Consider the following 21,486-nt stretch of genomic DNA (forward strand, 5'->3'; position numbering starts at 1 on the left):
CAAAGATGACTATGAATATGGTTGAACAAGGGAGGTTAGGAACATGTGGGACACTAGAACAAAAGAGGAAAGATAAAGACTGGGACTGTATAACTCAGTGAAACCTAGGGTGCTCAACAATTGTGATAAAATGCATAAATTGTTTCTACATGAGGGAGAACAAATGAATGTCAACCTTGCAAGGTGTTAACAATAGGGTGGGATAGGGGGAAAATACAATCAATGCAAACTAGAGACTGTAATTAACAGAAACATTGTATTATGCTTCCTTTAATGTAACAAAGGCAATATACCAAAGCAAAATGCATATAAGAGGGGGACATAAGGGAAGATGTTGTCTGACTCTTTTACTGTACTTCAGTTTAATTCTATTTTTCCTTTTGTTGCTTCCTGTCATGTTTCTTCTTCTCTTTCTTTTTTCTTTTTCTTGTGTCTCTCTACCTTCTTTGACTCTTCCTCCTTCTTTGTGGAAGAAATGGAGATGCCCTTATATAGACAGTGGTGAGGGTAGTGAATACATAAATACATGGCTATATAGGGAATGATCAATTATTACTTAGGACAGAATGTATGGGGTGTGAACAAAACTGTCTTAAAAAAAACGGGCTGATGAAGAAACCTTGAGGACACTATATTGAGTGAAATAAGTCAGACATATAAGGACAAATATAGTATGGTCCCACTGACATGAACTAATCATAATATGTAAACTCATAGACATGAAATATAAGTTACCAGGATATAGAACAAGGCTAAAGAATGGGGAGCAGTTACTTTATTATGAGCAGAATGTTCAACTAGGTTGAATTAAAGTGTCTGAAAATGGACAGAGGTGATGGTAGCATGTTATGAGAATAACTAACAGTGCTGAAAGGTGTGTTAATATGGTGGAAAGGGGAAGCTCAGAGTGACATAGGTCACCAGAAGGAAAGTTGGAGGTTAAAAGATGGGAATGTATAAAACAGTGAATCCTGTGGTGGGCAATGTCCGTGATCAACTATACAAATATTAGAAATCTCTTTCATGAACTAGAACAAACGTATGACACTATAACCAGAAGTTAATAATAGAGGGGCATATAGGAAGGAAAGTATACCTATTGCAAACTATATACTACAGTTAGTAGTATTTTAACATTCTTTCATCAACAGTAGCAAATTTATAATACCAATACTATAAGTCAGTAATGGAAGGGGGGTGGTTAAGGGTATGGGAGGATTTGAATTTCCTTTTTTTTTTTTTTTCCGGCCTTTATTTCTTTTCTGGAGTAACGAAAATGTTCTAAAAATTCAAAAAAAAACAAACAAAAGAGGTGATGGAAGCACAACTGTATGATGGTACCAGGGGCACTGATTGTCCACTCTGGATCTCTGGATAACTGAATGGAATGTGAACAATCTCAATAAAAGAAGAAAAGGGGCTAAGGACTTGAATAGAAATGTTTCAGAGAAGACTGGCCAACAAGCACATGAAAAGGTGCTTGTGCTGGTTTGAGTGTATTGTGTCCCCCAAATGCCATTATTTTTGTGGTCTTGTGGGGGCAGAAATTTTGGTGCTGGTTAGATTTGCTTGGAATGTGCCACACCCAGCTGTGGGTGATAATTTTGATGAGATGTTCCCATCGAGGTGTGGCCCCGCCCATTCAGGGTGGGCCTTTATCGGTGGAGCCATATAAATGAGCTGACTCGGGGCGGGGGGGGGGGGGAGGAAACTGAGTGCAGCTGGGAGTGATGTTTTGAAGAGGAGCAGGCTTGCTAGAGAGGAACATCCTGGGAGAAAGCTGTTTTGAGGCAGGAGCTTTGGAGCAGACGCCAGCTGCCTTCCTAGCTAACAGAGGTTTTCCGGATGCCATTGGCCATTCTCCGGTGAAGGTACCCAATTGCTGAGATGTTACCTTGGACGCTTTGTGGCCTTAAGACTGTAACTGTGTAGTGAAATAAACTCCTGTTTTATAAAAGCCTATCCATCTCTGGTGTTTTGCATTCTGCAGCATTAGCAAACTAGGACAGTGCTCAACATCTTTAGTGATTAGGGAATGCAAATCAAAACCACAATGAACAATTTCCAAGGAAGCTGGAGAGTACAGAGCTCCAGGACTCAGTCCTCCTACCAAAACAACTATTAAACAGGCAGTAACTGTCTGAAACAAGTATTTTGAAACTTCAGAGGCCAGAAGAATACTGGGCAGCATCCAGGGAAGGGCGGGAAGAAGAAGCAGATAAATTACAGTAATGAACTGTAAATTGCTCTTTCCGTGTGGCAGTTAGTGGTGCCCACCCCCCACTAAGAGTCCAATCCCTAACTAGCTGCTAGTGACAGAAAGGGCCTTAAAAATCCTCTTCCCCAAGAACATGGATGGCCAAAGCCAATCAACAATTACTTCTTTTGATCAGCAAATTTGGATCACTGGGTCCTGACTCTGAGGACAGATATTGTTTCAACCCGCCTCAGATAAAGGCAATGGCAGCCAACGTTTCAAACTTCCCTGGACAGGGGCAGAGGCAGTGGAGATTTAAAGAAGCAGCGCTTGCTCAGAGGTACAGGGAACAGTTAACTCACTGTCTACATTTACTAGGCAGGCCAAAAAAGCTCAGCTTCAGCGAGCCCTCAGAGAAGATTCTGGAGCCCTTCCTGGACATTTTGGAGTTTATCTGCACCCCCTTTGTGGGCCCCTGGCCCTGACTTGGGAAAGTCCACTCTGGGGTGACTCCCAGAACTTGCCCTCCAGGCAAAAACAGCTTGAGACAACAAAAGGAGTGTAAAAAACTATATAGGCAGACAGCCTGGAACAAAGGCGTACTGGTATCAAATACCCAGCTGAGGGAGGGCTGTCTCCTGGGAAACAGGGGACAACGAAACTCCTGTGAACAGGGGAACTCCAAAGCAACTAGCAAGCAAAAGCCCAGGACAAGAAAGTGGTCCAAAGAAACAAGGAAAATCCAGCACACTACATTCACAGACCTTTCTGACAGAAGGGCTGAAGCTCAAAAGAAAATCTCTGTCTTATTACCAGCTGGTTACAAACCAAGAAACAATCATCCCAGGGAGTAAATCCCAGAATTAACATTTTAAAATATTAAAGTGTACAGTGTGCAACAAAAGACAAAGAAAGAAAGACAAAATGATGGCCTATGCAAAGAAAGAAGATAAAAATACAGAAAACATCAATGAAGAAAAAGAGAACATGGACATACTGAACAAAGCTTTTAAAAATATGATCTTAAAAATGCTCAAGGAAATGAAGGAAGTACAAAGAACTAAATGATATCAGGAAAACAACAAATGAACAATATAAGTCTGAGAGAGAGAAATCTTAAAAAGAAACCAAACAGAACTACTGGAGTTGAAGATCATAGTAACTGAAATTAAAAATACTCAGGAGGGTTTCAAGAACAGAAAAACTGGAGAAAGAACATCAAACTAATCACAAAACAAGCAGAAGGAAAGAAATAACAAAGATTAGAGAAGAAATTAATGAAATGGAAAACAAACAAACAAAAACAATGGAGAACCAATAAAACTAAAAGTTGGTTCGAGATTAAAAAAAAACAATTGACTAACCCTTAGCTAGACTGACAGAGGCAAAAAGGGAAATGTGGGGCAGGGGCGGCATTACCATGGACCCGGGAGAAATAAAAAAGACATTACTATGAACAACTGTATGCCAACAAACTAGACAACTTAGATGAAACGGAAAACTTCCTAGAAACACATGAACAACCTACACTGACTCGAGAAGCAATAGAAGATGTCAACAAACCAATCACAAGTAAAGAGTTTGAATTGGTTATCAAAAACCTACCAACAAAGAAAAGTCCAGAACCGGATGGCTTCACAGGTGAATTTTACCAAGCTTTCCAAAAAAAATTAATACCATTCCTGCTCAAACTCTTCCAAAAAATTGAAGAAGAGGGCACACTACCTAACTAGTTCTATGACGCCAAAAACATCACCCTAATAGCAAAGCCAAATAAAGATACTACAAGGAAAAACATCAGACCAATCTCCCTAATGAATATAGATGCAAAAATCCTCAGCAAAAACTTCCAAATTGAATCCAACAGCATATTAAAAGAATTATACACCATGGCCAAGTGGGTTTTACTCCAGGTTTGCAAGGGTGGTTCAATACAAGAAAATCAATTAATGTAGAACATCACATTAACAAATCGAAGGGGGGAAAACCACATGATTATCTTGATAGATGCAGAAAAGGCATCTGACAAAATCCAGCATCCTTTCATGATAAAAACACTTCAAAAAGTAGGAATCAAAGCAAACTTCTTCAACATGATAAAAGGCATACATGAAAAATCCACAGCTAGGTTTGCTGAGTTATGTTAGCTATGTTTGCTATGTTAGCTGAGTTTCATACTCAATGGTGAAAGACTGAAAGCTTTCTCTCTAAGACTGAGAACAAGACAAGGATGCCCACTGTCACCACTGTTATTCACACTGTGCTAGAAGTTCTAGCTAAAGCAATTAAGCAAGAAAAAGAAATCAAATAAAATGCATACAAGTTGGAAAGGAAGAAGTAAAACTGTCACTATTTGCAGATGACAAGATTCTATATTTAGAAAATCCTGAAAAAATGACAAAGCCACTAGCAATGGTATAAAATATCTGGAATAAACTCAACCAAGGATGTAAACGACTTGTACACAGAATATAAAACACTGCTAAAAAAAATCAAAGATGACCCAAATAAATGGAAAGACATTCTGTGTTCATGGATTAGAAGACTAAATGTAAATGTCATTAGGATATCAATTCTACCCAAATTGATCTACAGATTCAATGCAATACCAATCAAAATTCCAACACACTACTTTGCAGAAATGGAAAAGCTAATTATCAATTTTATTTGGAAGAGTAAGGGGCCTCAAATAGTCAAAAACATCTTGAAAAAGAAGAATGAAGTGAGAGGTATCATGCTTCCTGACTTTAAAGCATATTATAAAGTCACACTGGTCAAAATAGCATTGTACTGGCATAAAGATATGCATATTAATCAACAGAATTGAACTGAGAATTCAGAAATAGACCCTCACATATCTATGGTCAATTGATTTTTGACAAGGCTCCCAAATCCACTCAACTGGGACAGAACAGTCTCTTTAATAAATGGTGATGGGAGAACTGGATATATCCATTACCAAAAGAATGCAAGAGGACTCCTATCTCACACCCTATACAAAAATTAACTCAAAATGGATAAAATACCTAAATATAAGAACCAGTAACATAAAACTCCTAGAAGAAAATATAGGGAAACATCTTCAAGATCTAGTGATAGGCAGTAGTTTCTCAGATTTTACAACCAAAGCACAAGCAACAAAAGAGGGGAAAAAAAAAAAAAAAAACAGATGAATGGGAACTCCTCAAAACTGAATACTTCAGTGCTTCAAAGGACTTTGTCAAGCAGGTGAGAAGGCAATCGACTCAATAGGAAAAAAATATTTGGAAACCACGTATCTAATAAGGGTTTGATATCCAGAATATATATAAAAGTCCTACAACTCAACAATAAAAAGACAAACAACCCAATTAAAAAAATAGGCCAAAGACCTGAAGAGACATTTTTCCAAAGAAGAAATACAGATGGCTAAAAAGCACATGAAAAGATGCTCAGCTTCACTAGCTATCAGGGAAATGCAAATCAAAACCACAATAAAATACCATCTCATATCTACTAGAATGGCCACTATTAAACAAACAGGAAACTACAAGTGTTGGGAGGATGCAGAGAAACTAGAAAATAAGTCAGACACAAAAGTCAAATATTGTATGACCTCACTGATATGAACTAATTATAATATACAAACTCAGAAACATAAAATATAGTATATAGCTTACCAGGATATAGCATGTGGTTAAAGAATGGAGAGTGGTTGCTTAATATGTGCAGAATGTTTAGGTTGAACTTAAATGTTAGGAAATGGATAGAGGTGACAGTAACACATTAATTGAGAATGATCAACATTACTGAATGGTGTGTGAAGGGGGAGAAAGGGGAAGTTTAGAGTCATGTGTGTCACCAGAAGGAAAGCTGGAGGTTAAAACATGAGAATCTATAACACAGTGAACTGAGTGGTGGACAATGTCTGTGATTAATTGTACAAACACAAAAAAGTTCTTTCGTGAACTAGAACAGATGTACAACACTATTACAAGGAGTTAGTATATATATATATATATATATATATATATACACACACACACACACGTGTGTGTGTATATACATATGGGGAAAATAGTTCCTATTGCCACCTGTGGACTACAATTAACAGTAATATTGTAGTATTCTTTCATCAACAGTAACAAATGTACCACACCAATACTATGGGTCAATAAAAGGGATGGTAAAGGGTACTGAAGGATTTGGGTTTTCTTTTTTATTTTTATTTCTTTTCTGGAGTAATGATAAAGTCCTAAAATCGATCATGGGGATGTAAGCACAACTAGTGATGATACTCTGAGCCAGTGATTGTATACTTCAGATGGTTTGTATGGTGTGTGAATATATCTCAATAAAGTTGCATAAAAAAAAAACAAAAAACCCACAACTATGTAACAATCATTTTCATCCCATTGTACTGCACTAGAAAAACACAGACAATCTAGATTCAAATTCAGTTCTGTCGCCTACCAGCAAGTTACTCAACCTCTCTACGCCATGATTTCCTCATTTGTAAAACAGATATAAAAGGCTGTAAGAATTAAACGAACACCTATATACAAATGCAAACATGCTTAAGACAGCGTGTAGCTTGTAGTTATCATTTGGTAAGTGTTATCTAGTATTACCATTATTGTTATGTCAAATTTGAGTAGATGACATAAAAAACACTCAGTCAATGCTTCATACATTAAATGTCAAAGTAGCTTTCTTACCCCTCATGTAAAAAACTTTTCCTTTCTAACAAGTAAGGTATCAGGGCGTAGGGGATAAAGTATAAGAGGGTTTATCGGGATTAACTCAGAAACTTTTTCAAAATATAGATACCACAAACCCACATACTGAATTAGAAACCATGAGGGTATGCAAGAAAGCATGTACATTCTGACAAAGCACTCCATAAGACTGAAATATATGTATTGTTACTTCACCCAACCTACCTCCCACTTAAACCCAGTTCTGATGACATTATTGCGCAATGGCAATTAATGGAATGCAATGTGGTGAAATACAGCACATATTTTAAAATATATTTCTTGGCGTTTCTATTTGTTTTCTGTAGATCAGGGGTTAGCATACTATGGCTGTGGGCCAAAATCAACCATTGACTCACTTACAAATAAAGTTTTATTGGAACACAATCATGCCCATTTGTTTGCATACTATTTATGGCTGCTTTTACAAAACCACAGAGTTGAGTAGCTGCTACAGAAACCACATGGCCCACAAACTAGAAAATACTAGAAAATATTTTCTATTTGGCTCTTTACATAAGTTAGCCAAATAGAATGCTATGCAGTAACCCAGCAAACATTTATTGTGAAGAATAACTGAATTCAATGTGATTACAACATCTCTTCTGGTATATAAAAGACTAGAAGGCTGGAAACAAAGTAAATAAACAGCTTCACATATGAGTGTAGTAAACAGAAATAAATAGTTTTCCAGCCCAGCAACACTTCTTGAAGGAAACTGTTCCTCCTCCCACTCCAACCAAGTGATCCTGGCCAATTACAATGCTCTACCCCATGGTCAAAGGAGTGGGCAAGCCCATATCCTAAATCAGGGCAATCAGAGTACTTCCCTGAAGTTTTTCAATGTGGAACAGGAAAGCTATAAATTTTCTCCCCGATGGTTAGCTGAGATTTGAAATATAAATCAAGAAAATGTTAGCATCCATGTCCCCACTATGTGGAAGAAAGAAGCTGCTCTGCAGTAAGAGAAAATGAAGCTGAAAGGCAGCAAAAGGAGAGATAAGAAAGTCTTAGAGACATTCTCAGCTCAGGTTCCAGTTGCGTTTGAGTCCATCCTGAATTTGGTTTATCCCTTTTTTGCCCAAAGTAAATTTCAACAGGGTTTCTGACATTTGCAACCAAAGAATTCTAACACACAACTTCTGTATTCGGCTCAGAGAAGGGCTCATTTTTTTCCCACAAGTGTAGGGACAGTTTTTTCCCAACCTTGAATAGACATGGTCAACTCATTAATTCCTTAAAAAATTAATAAATGCTCATAATCAGAAAAATTGTTTTTAAAAACTAAACAAGGGTATAGCATAGCAACATTTCAAGCAGAAGTTATTTTACACTGTTTTCCTAGTATAAAGCAATTGAGAAAAACACAACCTATTTGATATAAATACAAAAAAAAAGTTCAGGCATATTTAGCCCAATCATTTCTTTAACAACAATCCTTGATAATCAGAATAATAATCCTGAGACACTACAATATACTGATTTAGCAAAGAAAGATTTTATAATATTTTCTATGTATTGACCCTAGAAAGTAGAGCAATTCATTTGGCAACTTTTCAATAAAGATTGAAACAAAAATCAAAAGGAATTCTGTTTAACCCTCTATAACTCAGGAAATTAAGTTCTTCACAATATCTCCTTCACAGAAGGCTGAGGTTTCACTCTACATTCAAATTAACTGCCTGTAGCTCTGCTTTAAGGAAATTTCTTAAGAAGATATTATCCTATGACTGGATAATTATTACACTTGGTTAAAATCTTATTTCTATATTTCATGAATATAATATTGCCTCAAATCTCAATTTTTCAAAGTCTAAAATATCTTACAATTTATCTTTAATTATCCAACTGTAATAAAATCCAATCATAAATACTAGAATCAAATGATGCTCTGACAGAGAGATTTTACATGACCCTGATAGTGAAATAAGACCTGTTCAGAGCACGTGGTTATTGGGGGTTCAAGTAATAACGTACTACATTCAATACACCTTAACTGTTCAATCCTGTTTACCCTAACATACCCTCAGGATACTCTCTACAGGAAAGGAGGTTCACAATGCATTTTTTAAAAATACACACACACATACATTCACACACATACTCACTCTCATCTATTTTAAAGGATCTGAAGACCTACAGTTAATCTATTGTTATTTTACAATGCATTGTTTTGTATTCCTCATTATTTTGTGGTCTAGCAAAGGGTCAAGACTATACTGACATGCTTAATAAACACTTCCCATAGCTGTTGGTTTTAAGGTCTTATTTAGAAAATTAATGTATCAAAGCACACATCTTTAAGAAAATCAAATATTGCAAAAAAAGGACTTATAATAAAGAGTCCTCTGCCCATTCTCTCCTCAATCCCCAAAGGCAAGCAATTTTAATTGTTTTAGCTACTCAGTCAGTTGCCTCCCTATATAATACATGTATACTACTTTGTCTTGACTTATCAATTTGAGGTATTACTGACTTCTTACCATAACAACATTAATGGCTAACATTTATTGCCTTTACTATGTGCCAGGTACATAGATTTACTTGTATCACCTCATTTAAATCTCACAACAACCTCATGATGTAAGTACTATTATATCCTCACTTGGTTTGGAAAATGGGGACAAAGAATGTTAAATAACTTGCCCAGAGTCACACAGCTATTAAGTGACAGAACTGGGATTTGAACTCAAGGAGGCTAATACAAGAGCTCACACATTTAACCTATAAACTCTTTTATCCACCCACTCCACAATTCACCCTTAATACTTTTGGGTTGGTTCTTAGATTAAATAAAATGAACACGTAAAATGACACCAAGTCAAAATAAGAATATAGCATTTCTCAAAACCAAATACAATTTTTTAGTCCTTATAGGTAAGTAATTTTCAACCTTGGCTTTGACACAATCTATGAGGTCATCAATTAGTCACATTTTCATTTTATATATATATTGACCCAGTAGTCAATACACTTAAAGTATAGTATTTTAAAATCTAAATCTAATCATATGAACTTAAGCATTTCTGCTGAATAAGAAAGTCATCAGCTCCAAAAAACTGCAGAAAGATATACTCCGAAGGGAAAGAATATGCAAAGGAAGAAAGACAATTTTCAAAGTAACTTTCTGCTTTCTGGAAAGCAAATAAGTTAATTTATATATGTGTATACATGTATTTCTCTATTCAATAGGGCGAAAAAGAATCATGGAAAAAGGCAAAATCACTTTCACTAAGGAAAAGCTTTAGAAAGTAGGAGATTTTATAAAATCTGTGGCAAGAAAAGACTTAATTATTCTTTAGTTTAATATTCTAAATATAAAAAACGTGAGAAACTAGAGAAAAAGCAGGAACAGAAGTTTTGAAATTGAGAAAAAAAAGGAAGAAAGCAAGAGAGATGAAAATCCTAGATAATCCAGGCAATCCCATTCAAAACAAAGTCAGATCTTTCTGTAACAGAGAGCCCCTATATTACTCTGGCAGAAGTGGGTATTGTGGTCTCATTCTACGAAAGAACTGAAAACGCTTACTGAGGATGTATTAGAGGATGAAACGGAAGACTGGAGCTAGCAAGTCAGCTGGACCTGAGAACAACATATGGTCTCTGTCCCTCTACTGAAGCCTTTCTTCTAACCATTCTAAAATGACAGGGATCTAACGAGGCTTACAGGCTACACTACTCAATTCAGCACTTATGTGGACACTGTCAAGTATTTCACATGCGTATATATTCCTCCTAACTACATCATTAACCTTTGGAAAGCTGGGGCTATCCTATTTATTTTCATCCATATTAATCTAGCATAGTGTTCAAGACTGAGTATGAAAAACCACAACTTACAATCAGAACATCAGAATTCGAAGAAATCTTAGAGATCATTTAGTCTAAACTCTAATTTAAAAGCAAAGAAACAGAATGAGTAAAATGACCACAAGCTCAAGGTCACAGATTTGGGATTAGCTCCCTAATCCCCTGATTTTCAGTTTTGTTTTTTCACTCTAATTTCCTCTACTACAATAGAATGAATAATCACCTATTTCATCAGGAAATAAAATTACAGCAGCCTCCCTTTCAGTATTCACTATATGCCAGGGCAAGGTTACATTTGGTAGGCAGTCTGTGTCCTAAATTGTGACCACTACTTTATAAAACATTCTTTCTTAATACTCAAAATAGCTCACAATAACTCTAAGAGGTAAGTACTATTAACCTAAATGAGGAAGTGTAACTTGACCATGATGACAATAAGTGGGAGAACCCAAATTCAAATACAGTTAGTTTGTCACCAGAGCCTTGGCTCTTAACTAACATCTTATGTCGCCTCTCACTGAATTTACCACAAAAATCCTGAACACTCACATAGAGCCCAGCACAACGTGTGACCCAATACACAAATAATAATAAACAATAACAATTTTTTAAATGTTTAAACAACTGACTAAAGGAATGAATTACTTAACTAATTAAAAAGTAAGGTTCTCTTATACCAAATACCTCTTAAAAAAAAAGGATTCATTGTTCAACTAATTATTTAATCCTCTAAGAGAGGTTTTAATAGTGAACATACTAAAGGGATATTTGTGTAATGGTTAATTTCTTTATCCTACAAATAATTCATCTGTTCAAAAAACAGTGAGAAACTATTTTCTGTGACCAATATGCTATTAAATCTGAAGATAAAAAGTAAAACATGCTCCTGCTTATCTTTAAGAACCTATTCCACTAAATTAAAACCCACACAAAATTCTAAACCTCTCAGAAAAACTGAAATAAAGGCACAACACCTGCCTCCTTCCTCTGGTACAGGAAAAATAAATAACATTAACCGAATACCCACAATGTACTAGTTCTTGAACCTCAACATACAGTCTCACCTAATTCCTTAGTACAGCCCATTTTCTGCTGAACAAATTAAGAAAGAGATTAAAGTCACTTAGCTAATTACTGCAAATCCAGAATTGGAACCCAAGTCTGTTGACCCAAAGTCTATGTTCTCCCTAAAATTGGGTTAAAAGTACTATTATTTCATTTGCTCACCAAGACAGAGAATGGGTTTCTTTTCAAGAGGCTGGAAACACTGATCATTTTAACCAAAAAAATAATAACTCTCATTTAATTACTCTCAGGTAAATATTATTATCCCATTATTATAAATGACAAAATTAGAACTCAGAGAAGTAGCTTGCCCAAGAACATGCTGCTAGGAAGTAGTATAACTATACCAGGTCTGTATTAGGTGTTAATGCAACACTAACCATTGGAAAAAAATGGAGAAAGACCTCAACCCATGTATTTAGGAGCTTAAGACCCAAAATATCTGAACTAACCAGACCTAGTGTTTGTAGAGTAAAAAGGAATGGTAACTATCAGTCATTCCAACTACCACTTTTAAAGAAAAGAGGAGAAATATTCTAGTAATATTATATTTATTAACTGGCAACTTGAAAATTGGTCTCTAAAGTTCAAGCCTCCTGGCCATTAGAAATACCAAGCAATCCATTGCTTTGTTACAAGTTAAAATTATTCTTAAAGTAACAATTAACTTCCTATTTCACAAAGCAAAAGTTTATGTACCTTAAAATATGGAGAATAAACCCTTAAGAATTTGAAATACTTTCTCAGGAAGCGATGAACAAATTCTTTAGCATCTTTTTCAAAACATCATATGGAAACTTACTTTGTCTACTTATTGACATATTTTTAGGGCTTAACTGTGGACCAAAAGAGAAATGTCTGCAATGCCAGTTCTGTAAATGTTAGTCCTCTGAGGGGGGGAAAAAAAGTTTAGCCTTACTATACAGTTCTGTTCGACATAAATCCAGAGTAGCCTTTATTACTGACACTGGCCAAGGTATATTCCTAGAGAACTGTCCCATCTGTTTCTGATAAACCAAAGTAACGAATGAGAGGATGAGTGAGCATTAGCATATAACATGGATAACTGCTTGTCTTTATTCATATTTTACTAAACAATGCCAGCCCACTACAAAACAAAATACAGAAATAAATGGAAAGATTCTAATGAAAAATCACCAGGTGGAGACTTCCATGTTCGTTCATCCCACAACACCGACTGTCTTCATCCCTCAATCTCATGAACAATCTGAGATCTTCAGGAAACTGCTGTTGCCCTATCCGCACACCACTGTGGGTCATTAAGATCCACAACACATCAAGAACTGTTCCCTGCCTGAATTAGCACTAGCGCAGCAATAAACTAAGAAGTAAACAAGGACAGAATGTGACTGATTCTGGAGCAGTGCACTGTTACTTACATGGGAAGATGTTGTGATGGGAAACGTGTTGCACGGTCCTCCCCTGGGTTCTAAAAAAAAATGGTACTTTGACAAGCTAATGTGAGTGTGGGGCTAGAATTCCCAAAAGTTTTTGTTTTTTTTTTTAACCTGTCTTTTGAATCACTTCTGGACAAATCTCAAAAGAGGACATCAGACCAAGGTGCCTATGGCTTAACCTGGAAGGACATCACTTTGTCCAAGAAACTATCTTCTCGCTTTACACTCACTCCACCACGGTTAAACTAGAAGAAAGGAGTAAGTACCCTTATTACCCTGGTCAAGGAAAAGAGAAATAAAAACCAGACGCGCTTCCTTCTCGCCCACGAGAGGATCGGAGCAGGACTAGGGGCTTAAGCTGTGGTTCCAAATGAGCACCAGGCCCCCGCTGTCTCTACACCCGCAAGCACCGCGGCAACAGGGCAGAACCATCAACATCTCCACCTCTATCCTCCGGGAACAGCCAGGGACTGCGTCCCAGAGCCCGCCCCGGCCGGCCGGCCCGCCCCGCTATCTCCTCCCCGTTATCCGCTCGCAGCTGCGCTCGGGCCTGGATTCGCCTCCCCGCCCTCCGCAACTTCAGCATGTTCCACTACCCTTCACACATAAGCCACAACCCTGCCCAAGTCCCGGGGAGAAATGTCGGGGGACACAGGACGAGGAATGCGCCTGGTGCGATACCTCACCTCGGGATGGAGAAGGGGCACGCAGCCTGCTTCAGAATCATACTCATCCGGGCCGTCCGCCATCTTGGTATTAAATCCCTCCTCCCGCTGCATGCCGGGAGAAAGCGTTTCACCCTCGCGGGGCTCGGGCAAAGCGGAGAAGGAGCGTGATCCCCACCGGAGGCTAAGCGGGCGTCTCCTCCGGCTTCCCCTCCCCCCGGTGACGCCCCCCCTGCCCCCTCCCTTCTCGGAGGGCGCGGGTACCGGCGCGCGTGCGTGCGTGCCGGTCCTGGGCGGGCGCGCGCTCTACTGCAGTGCGCCGGGGCGGACTGGTGGACAGCTGTAGGCGTGGGCCCCGCGGTTCGGGGGTGGGTACCCGACCTGAGGCAGATGTGCGCCTCTGGCCACCCGGTGGAGGTGGCTTCCGGGGGTGTCTGAGACGTTAACTTGGGAGACAGCCGGAGGCGCGGGTGAATACGGAGCTCCGAAGTCCCAGAGCCAAGGTCAGGAGCCCCAGCAGCCAAGTCAGCCCTCTACTCACGAGCTCGGTTCACCCGCCTCGGGAATCCCAGGACTCCTCCTCAGATACGGCGCGGAACATTCACCTGTCTACAGGGAGAAGTCTCTCATGCTTAAATCCACACCTGCAGCGCTGCTGAGAATTGGAGAAGTCACCAGGCAGCCTACGCCTCCGAGGGGCTCCCGGAAAAAAACAAGAATAAAGCTTGGGGCTTCCTCCCAGGGAAGTCTTTTTAAAATGATACCAACGTGCCTTCATTGGTCTTGAATTCACGGTAACCATTTAAAAAATTGATGCGCTTAAAGCCCACACCCCATCTGTTACATTTTAATATAACCCAGAAACTCAGAACTGAAGTCATTTGAACTGAATCCGCTGAAATGCGAGCCAGATAAAATGACTAAAGCCATTTTTCAAAAGGCTATTAGGGCTGTAGGAGTGGGGAGAATGTTTTCTTTCTCGGAGCTGATGGGACAATTTTAGACAGCATTTTTGTCCGTGTTTAGCTTTTAAAAATTGTACATCTAAACTGCTCAGAGGAAGCTTTGGAGACCATGAAACGTGATCTATTACAGATCCTAATACCAGTCTTTCATGTAAAAGCCATGTCAGCCCAAAACCAAATACAAGTCTACAGTCCGACAACATCAGACTTATTTACTAGTATTCAGTAGGCAGGGCACTCCAGAGGAAGAGTAGAATATAACGCTGGAAAAGGGAAGAGGAAGCTTTTGTAAAGTTTGGGTTCCCGCCAAAGAAGTCTGAGGAGGGTCTAGAGAGATTGAGGATTGTTCTGGACTGTATGGAGTTTCTGAGGTGGGATAAGGAAAAGGAGGGATTAAGGAGGTGTTGGGTGCTCTCATGAGGGGCCACCTGTTTAGTAATTGAGTATCACCTCAGTTAACTTTGCAGCTGGCTTTGTGTCTGTCCTAGCACAGCTACTCTTCTTTTTTCAGTCTGAGCTGATTTTCATTCTTTTGGTCAAGTACAGGTTTTGACTTTTTCATCCCTTATACAAAACTAGACAAGAGTCAGCATTCAGCCTTTGGAGCACCAAAATGCTTTCACACAAATGTTAATAGTGACAGAAGTAATTTTCACTTCAACGTTTCCATTTTTTATTTTGCCCCTCCTTACTCTTATGTCATCCATTTACTGAGAGTAAGGAGAAGGTGGGAGTAAAGAAAGGAAACTGAATGGAAAAGTTGGGAGATGGGATAAAGAAGGTATTGAATTGTAGAAGAGTTAAGAAAATAAGCACTGATAACAGAAGATAGTATTTAGAAGCACGGGGGCAGGGGTATGATGGGAGTATTCAGATAATGGAATGTGGTTCAGCTTCTGGTGATCTCAGATTTACAAAGTCCTGAATGGGTGGATCAAGGGTCAAATACGGCCAACAAAAATAGTTTCATTTAGCCCCTGTGGTAGTTTTCAAAAATACATTTTAATTAGGTACCAAGATTCAATATATCAGGAAAATTCACTTCAAAATCTAGATTTCTGGTTTATCTGGAGATCTGGGAGATAAAGATAAGATCTGGTTTATGGGAGATCTGACAACAGTTGACCTCCTTGCCCAGTTTCTCCTAGGCCTGTGGCCTGCTTTACTCCCCTTTCGTTATCTGCCTGTTTGTTGTGGACATTTTTATTTATGATTTCTGAGGAGTCTATAACTTAAACATAGAGAAAATACTGGAAGTAGCTGAAAAGAAGTTGAACTAGGACCCTAGTCAACTAGGGTCCATATCTGCCTTGCTCACTGCTATAAGACTGAAATAACGTTATTAAATTAAGAACTGCCTGAAAAGTAAAAAGAAAGAAACCAGGAGCAAGAGTAGCCATTCTTGGGAAAGCATGTTGAAGTTGAGGCTTAGACTGCATTTAATATGGGGCAAAGTGAGCCGTGTAGATATAATCAAGTCCATCTTAGTAATTATAAAGGTCTTATATAAACCTTACCTTTGAAATAATACATTCAGGAGACTGTAAGGCACAGCTGAGAAAGTAGACATGGCAAAGAAGTATAGATTTGCCAAAGAATGGTATACTGTTGTGACTGAACACAGCGTAGTGGCTGAAAGAGAATATGATACAAGGAGAAAATAGGCTTTGTTGGGAAAAACCTGTGAAGTGGATTTAGAAGCAGAGAGATTGGAAGGAATGGGGCAATGGTATAAATGTGGTTTCAAGTGTGACTTCACATGTGGACTACTGGAGCTAAAGACAACATTAGAGATCATCCAGCTCTTGTACAACTCCGTCATTTCACAGAGGCGGAAATGAAAGGTAGAGAATTTAAGAAACCTACTTAAAGTCCCACAGCTAGATGATAGCAGAACCATGTCTACAAGCCTCCTGACTTTTCCCCATTTACTATTCTTGGCTGTCTCCCATATTTCTTCTGTTGTAATTGTCTTAAATGAGTTATCATTTGGTTCATTTAATTATTTATTAAACATTTGTTCTATGTAAATACTAGAATTAGTTACCAGAGCATAGAGATAATTTTTAGGTTGCTGCTCATTATTGACCTAGCTAAATAATCTTGAGTAGTCATAGCACTTTGAACTCTAATCAATCCTATTTTCAAGTTGGTTAATTGTATGGTTTTCCTACAAACTATTTCTCAAATTTCTACATCAGAACTGTAGACTGTAGAACAGGATAAAATACTTACTTAGAACTGTGATGAGGCAAGGGGTTGTTATTTTAACAAAAAAAGAAGCAAGCTTATGTAACAATACTCTCATTTTATTTTAAGTGAGGATAAATTTTGTAATCATATTCTAAATAAATTATTGATGTAGATGAACTCAAACTGGAGAATTAAAAGAAATATGTGAAATTTGGCATGTGTGATAACTAGCCTCCAAGATGGCTCCCAGTAAGTATTGTCTCCTGATATTCATACCTTTGGTAGTGCCCTCCCACACTGAATAGGGCTGATCTGTATAACCAGTGAGATATTGTGGGAAAGCAGTGTGTGATTTTTCAGGCCGGGTCATAAAAGGCATCATGGCTTCCACATTGCTCTCTTTTGGATCACTGGCTCTGGAAGAAGCCAGCTTCTATACCATAAAGCCACCCAAACAAGGTCCTCATGGCCTCCTGCCAACAAGCAGAACTAACTTACCAGTGAATGTGAATGAATCACCTTCAAAGCACATCTTCCAGCTCTAGCTAAGCATTCAGATAACTGCAACCCCAACTAACATCTTGACTGCAAGTTCATGAGAGACCCTAAGATAATATCACCCAGGTAAACCACTCCTGGATTCCTGACCCAGTGATATTGTGTGAAATAATAAATGTTTTACTTTTGTAAGCCACTAAATTTTGGGACAATTTGTTACATAGCAATCGATAATTAATACAGTATGACCAGTCTGAAACACCTGAAATTGTTACAAAATCCTGTGTTTAGAACAATCCAGCAGGATAAAAACATTCAACCTAATTTAATAGAACTGAATTCTGTGACCTTAGGAAAACCTCACAAGCTTTCTGAGCTTCTGTTAACTCACCTTTAAAAGGGAGATAGTACTAGCATCTACATACTGGGCTTCATACGATGATTAAATGAGAGAATGCACATGAAACACTTAGAACAGTGACTGGCATGTAAAATGTGCACCAATCAGGGCCTCCACAGGAAATAAAATTCCTCCACATGGTTCAAAATGAAGAAGTGCTAGTGAAAGAACTATTTACAGTGATGTGGGTAGGGATGAGGGGACAAACAAGGGATGGTAGGCACCCAGAGACCAGCAATACCCACAAGGCTGACTCTTCAGCACAAGCAACAGTGTTTCAAAAGCTGACTGAGAACTGGAACTGTAGAAAAGGGACCACCAGGGAGGTGCTGTGATAAAGCTATTGACAATCTGATGCTTTGTCAAAGTAAGGGGGATTGGGAAGAAATTCTCAGACCTCTTCCTCCTCTTGCTCTCCCATCTCCTGCCAGTGCCTTCCCCATCTATGGGAAATAAATTATGTGAATTTTTTTTCATACATTCTTTCATATGTATGAATGCTTTTCCTTAACTTTTTCATTCATTATTCAGTCATTTAACAAATAATTATGGAATAACTACATGAGAAAGTAATATAATAAATATTATGTGTAACATTGGTATATAAATTTATTTTAAAGAATTTGAAAAATATGGGAAAGTACAAATAAGAAAATAGAAATTGCTTGTAATTCCACCTGCCAGAGATAATCACCACTAATATTTTGATGTATATACACTCCAGTCCTTTTTTTAATGCATTTTTTATTGTGAACTTTAACATATATACATAAAGATGATAATTTTCAAAGTACAATTTAACAAGTAGTTAGAGAGTGAATTTCAAACAGTGTCATGGGTCACAATTCTACAACTTCAGCTATTTCCATTATTGTTAAATATCTCATACAAAGAGAAAGGTGTTAACTTTTGAGGTACAGCTCAACAAGCAGTTATAAAGGTAATTTCAAAAATTGTTATGTGTTACACTTCCATAGTTTCAGTTTTTTCCTTATTATGCAATATAAGGTATATACAGAAAGGTGAAGACTTTCAAAGCACAATTCAATAAGCAGCTATAGAGCAAATTTCAAAGGACGTTATAGGTTACAGTTCCGCAATGTCATTTACCTCCTTTCAGCTATTCCAACACACCAGCATCTAAAAATATATATTTTTTGTATCAAGTTTCAGTATTCATAGACCTTTGTTGAACCATATCTTGTTTGTTGCTACCCCTTCCTCTCACTTAATCTCTTTCTCCATCTTCAAGGGTGTCTAGGCAGTGAGCACCCTAACTTGAATATTGAAAAGGGGTGTCAACAGTATGGGGGAGGGGGCTGCATCTGATTGTTGATCTTAAAGAGGCTCTTGCCTCTGGGGTTTTGGACTTGTCTGGCCTAGGAATATTCTTGTGGATTTAAGTTTCTGAAAGATAAAACTTACTGAGCGAATCTTTATAGAATCTCAAGTAGGGACCTAGGTATTGGGGGACTACTTTTGGTGAAGGCATGGCATACTGGCCATTTGGGCTGTCTAGCTGGAGCTTGCATTAAGAGAAACCTCCATGATAGCCTCTTGACTGTATTTGGGATCTCTCAGCCACTGTGACCTCAGCTTGTTACCTTTCTTTTTCCCCTTTTTGGTCAAGTAGGCATTTTCAATCTCTTGCTGCCAGGGCCAGGCTCATTCCTGGGAGTCATGTCCCAAGTAGCCAGGGAGACTCATTCCCCTGGGAGTAATGTCCTTCGTGGTGGTGGTGGTGGTGGTGTTAATGAATATATTTGCTGACTTGGGCTTAGAGAGAGCAAGGCCACATCTGAGCAACAGAAGAGGTTCCCTGGAGGTGCTTGTTCTAGTTTGCTAATACTGCTGGAATGCAAAACACCAGAGATGGATTGGCTTTTATAAAAGAGGGTTTATTTGGTTACACAGTTACAGTCTTGAGGCCATAAAGTGTCCAAGGTAACACATCAGCAATTGGGTACCTTTACTGGAGGATGGCCAACGGGGTCCAGAAAACCTCTGTTAGCTGGGAAGGCACGTGGCTGGTGTCTGCTCCAAAATTCTGGTTTCAAAATGGCTTTCTCCCAGGACTTTCCTCTCTAGGCCACAGCTCCTCTTCAAAATGTCACTCGCGGTTGCTCTTGGGGCATTTGTCATCTCTTAGCTTCTCCGAAGCAAGAGTCTGCTTCCAACGGCTGTCTTCAATATGTCTCTCATCTGCAGCTCCTCTGCTTTCTTCAAAGTGTCCCTCTTGGCTGTACTAGCTTGCTCCTTCTGTCTGATCTAATATAGTGCTCCAGTAATTTAATTCAGACCCACCCTGAATGGGTGGGCCAACACCTCCATGGAAATTATCCAATCAGAGTCATCACCCACAGTTGGGTGGGGCACATCTCCATGGAAACACTCAAAGAATTACAATCTAATTAACACTGATAGGTCTGCCCACACAAGATTACATCAAAGATAATGCGTTTGGGGGGACATAAGACATTCAAACTGACATAGTGCCTCTTAGACATAATTATAGGAGGGCTCAGTCTCCCATTTACAACCCTAAATTTCACAAGAGCAAGCCTCAAATAGAGGGCTTGATTTATTAAGTAGTGGGTTCCTAATTTCACTTAAGATATATTCTACCCAAGAGAAATGGTCAGTTTCTTGCATTACCTTCATTTAGTTGTACAATCCTGATCACTCTCAACTCTAAACATTATTATGACATAATACATCCCAGAGCTCTTTAACAGCTACGAATTATTCATCTCTAGTATTAGTGTAGTGTTGGTAAGATATTCCTATTAAATGTAGTCTTTAATATGTAATGGGTAGTTTTTCCATGCCACTCTTTGTTAACCCTCTGCACCAGTGTCATACCTTATATCATGCTAATACTTATTTAGGTTTGTGGTGCTACTCTGTGGGTTCCATGCCTTTAAACAACCATTCATGAACATGTTCACCTTCAGTGTGTCACTGATACTCACAATCCCATTAACAGACCGTAGTCACAACTAATGATTAAGTCACACTATTAAGTTCACCCTCATTATCATATCTGTATATATTCGATTATTATTCCCCCTTCAGTGGCTTCTGTATATCTCTAGATTCCCTTATATTCCACATTATAGACATTTACTTTACATTTTTCACAGAATTCATATTAGTGGTAACGTACAATATCTCTCCTTTTGTGTCTGGCTTATTTCGCTAAGCATGAAGTCTTCAAAGGTCATCCATGGTGTCATATGTTTCACAACCTCGTTCCTTCTTACTGCTGTGTAGCATTCCGTTGTGTGTATATACCACATTTTGTTTATCCACTCATTTGTTGAAGGACATTTGGATTGTTTCCATCTCTTAGCAGTTTTGAACAATGCTGCTATGAACATCGGTGTGCAAATATCTGTTTGCATCACTGCTTTCAGATCTTCTGGGTATACACCATGAAGTGAAATTGCTGGATCATAGGGTAAATCAATATCTAGTTTTCTGAGAAACCACTAAGCTGTCTTCCAGAGTGGCTATACCATTATAAAGTCTCACCAGCA

General features: G+C 38.4%; 1 protein-coding gene across 1 annotated transcript in view; it reads right to left on the reverse strand.

Moving 5' to 3' along the window:
• ZDHHC17 (zinc finger DHHC-type palmitoyltransferase 17) overlaps positions 1-14,071 on the reverse strand; it is a 155,709-nt gene extending 141,638 nt beyond the window's left edge. Inside the window, exon 1 of the mRNA XM_037845771.1 lies at positions 13,913-14,071. Coding sequence (XP_037701699.1) covers positions 13,913-14,005 — 93 coding nt within the window. The 5' untranslated portion in view covers positions 14,006-14,071. The remainder of the gene's footprint in view (positions 1-13,912) is intronic.
• Between the last annotated feature and the right edge of the window lie 7,415 nt (positions 14,072-21,486).

This window comes from Choloepus didactylus, chromosome 8, assembly GCF_015220235.1.
Source record: "Choloepus didactylus isolate mChoDid1 chromosome 8, mChoDid1.pri, whole genome shotgun sequence".
NCBI classification, from domain to species: Eukaryota; Metazoa; Chordata; class Mammalia; order Pilosa; family Megalonychidae; genus Choloepus; species Choloepus didactylus.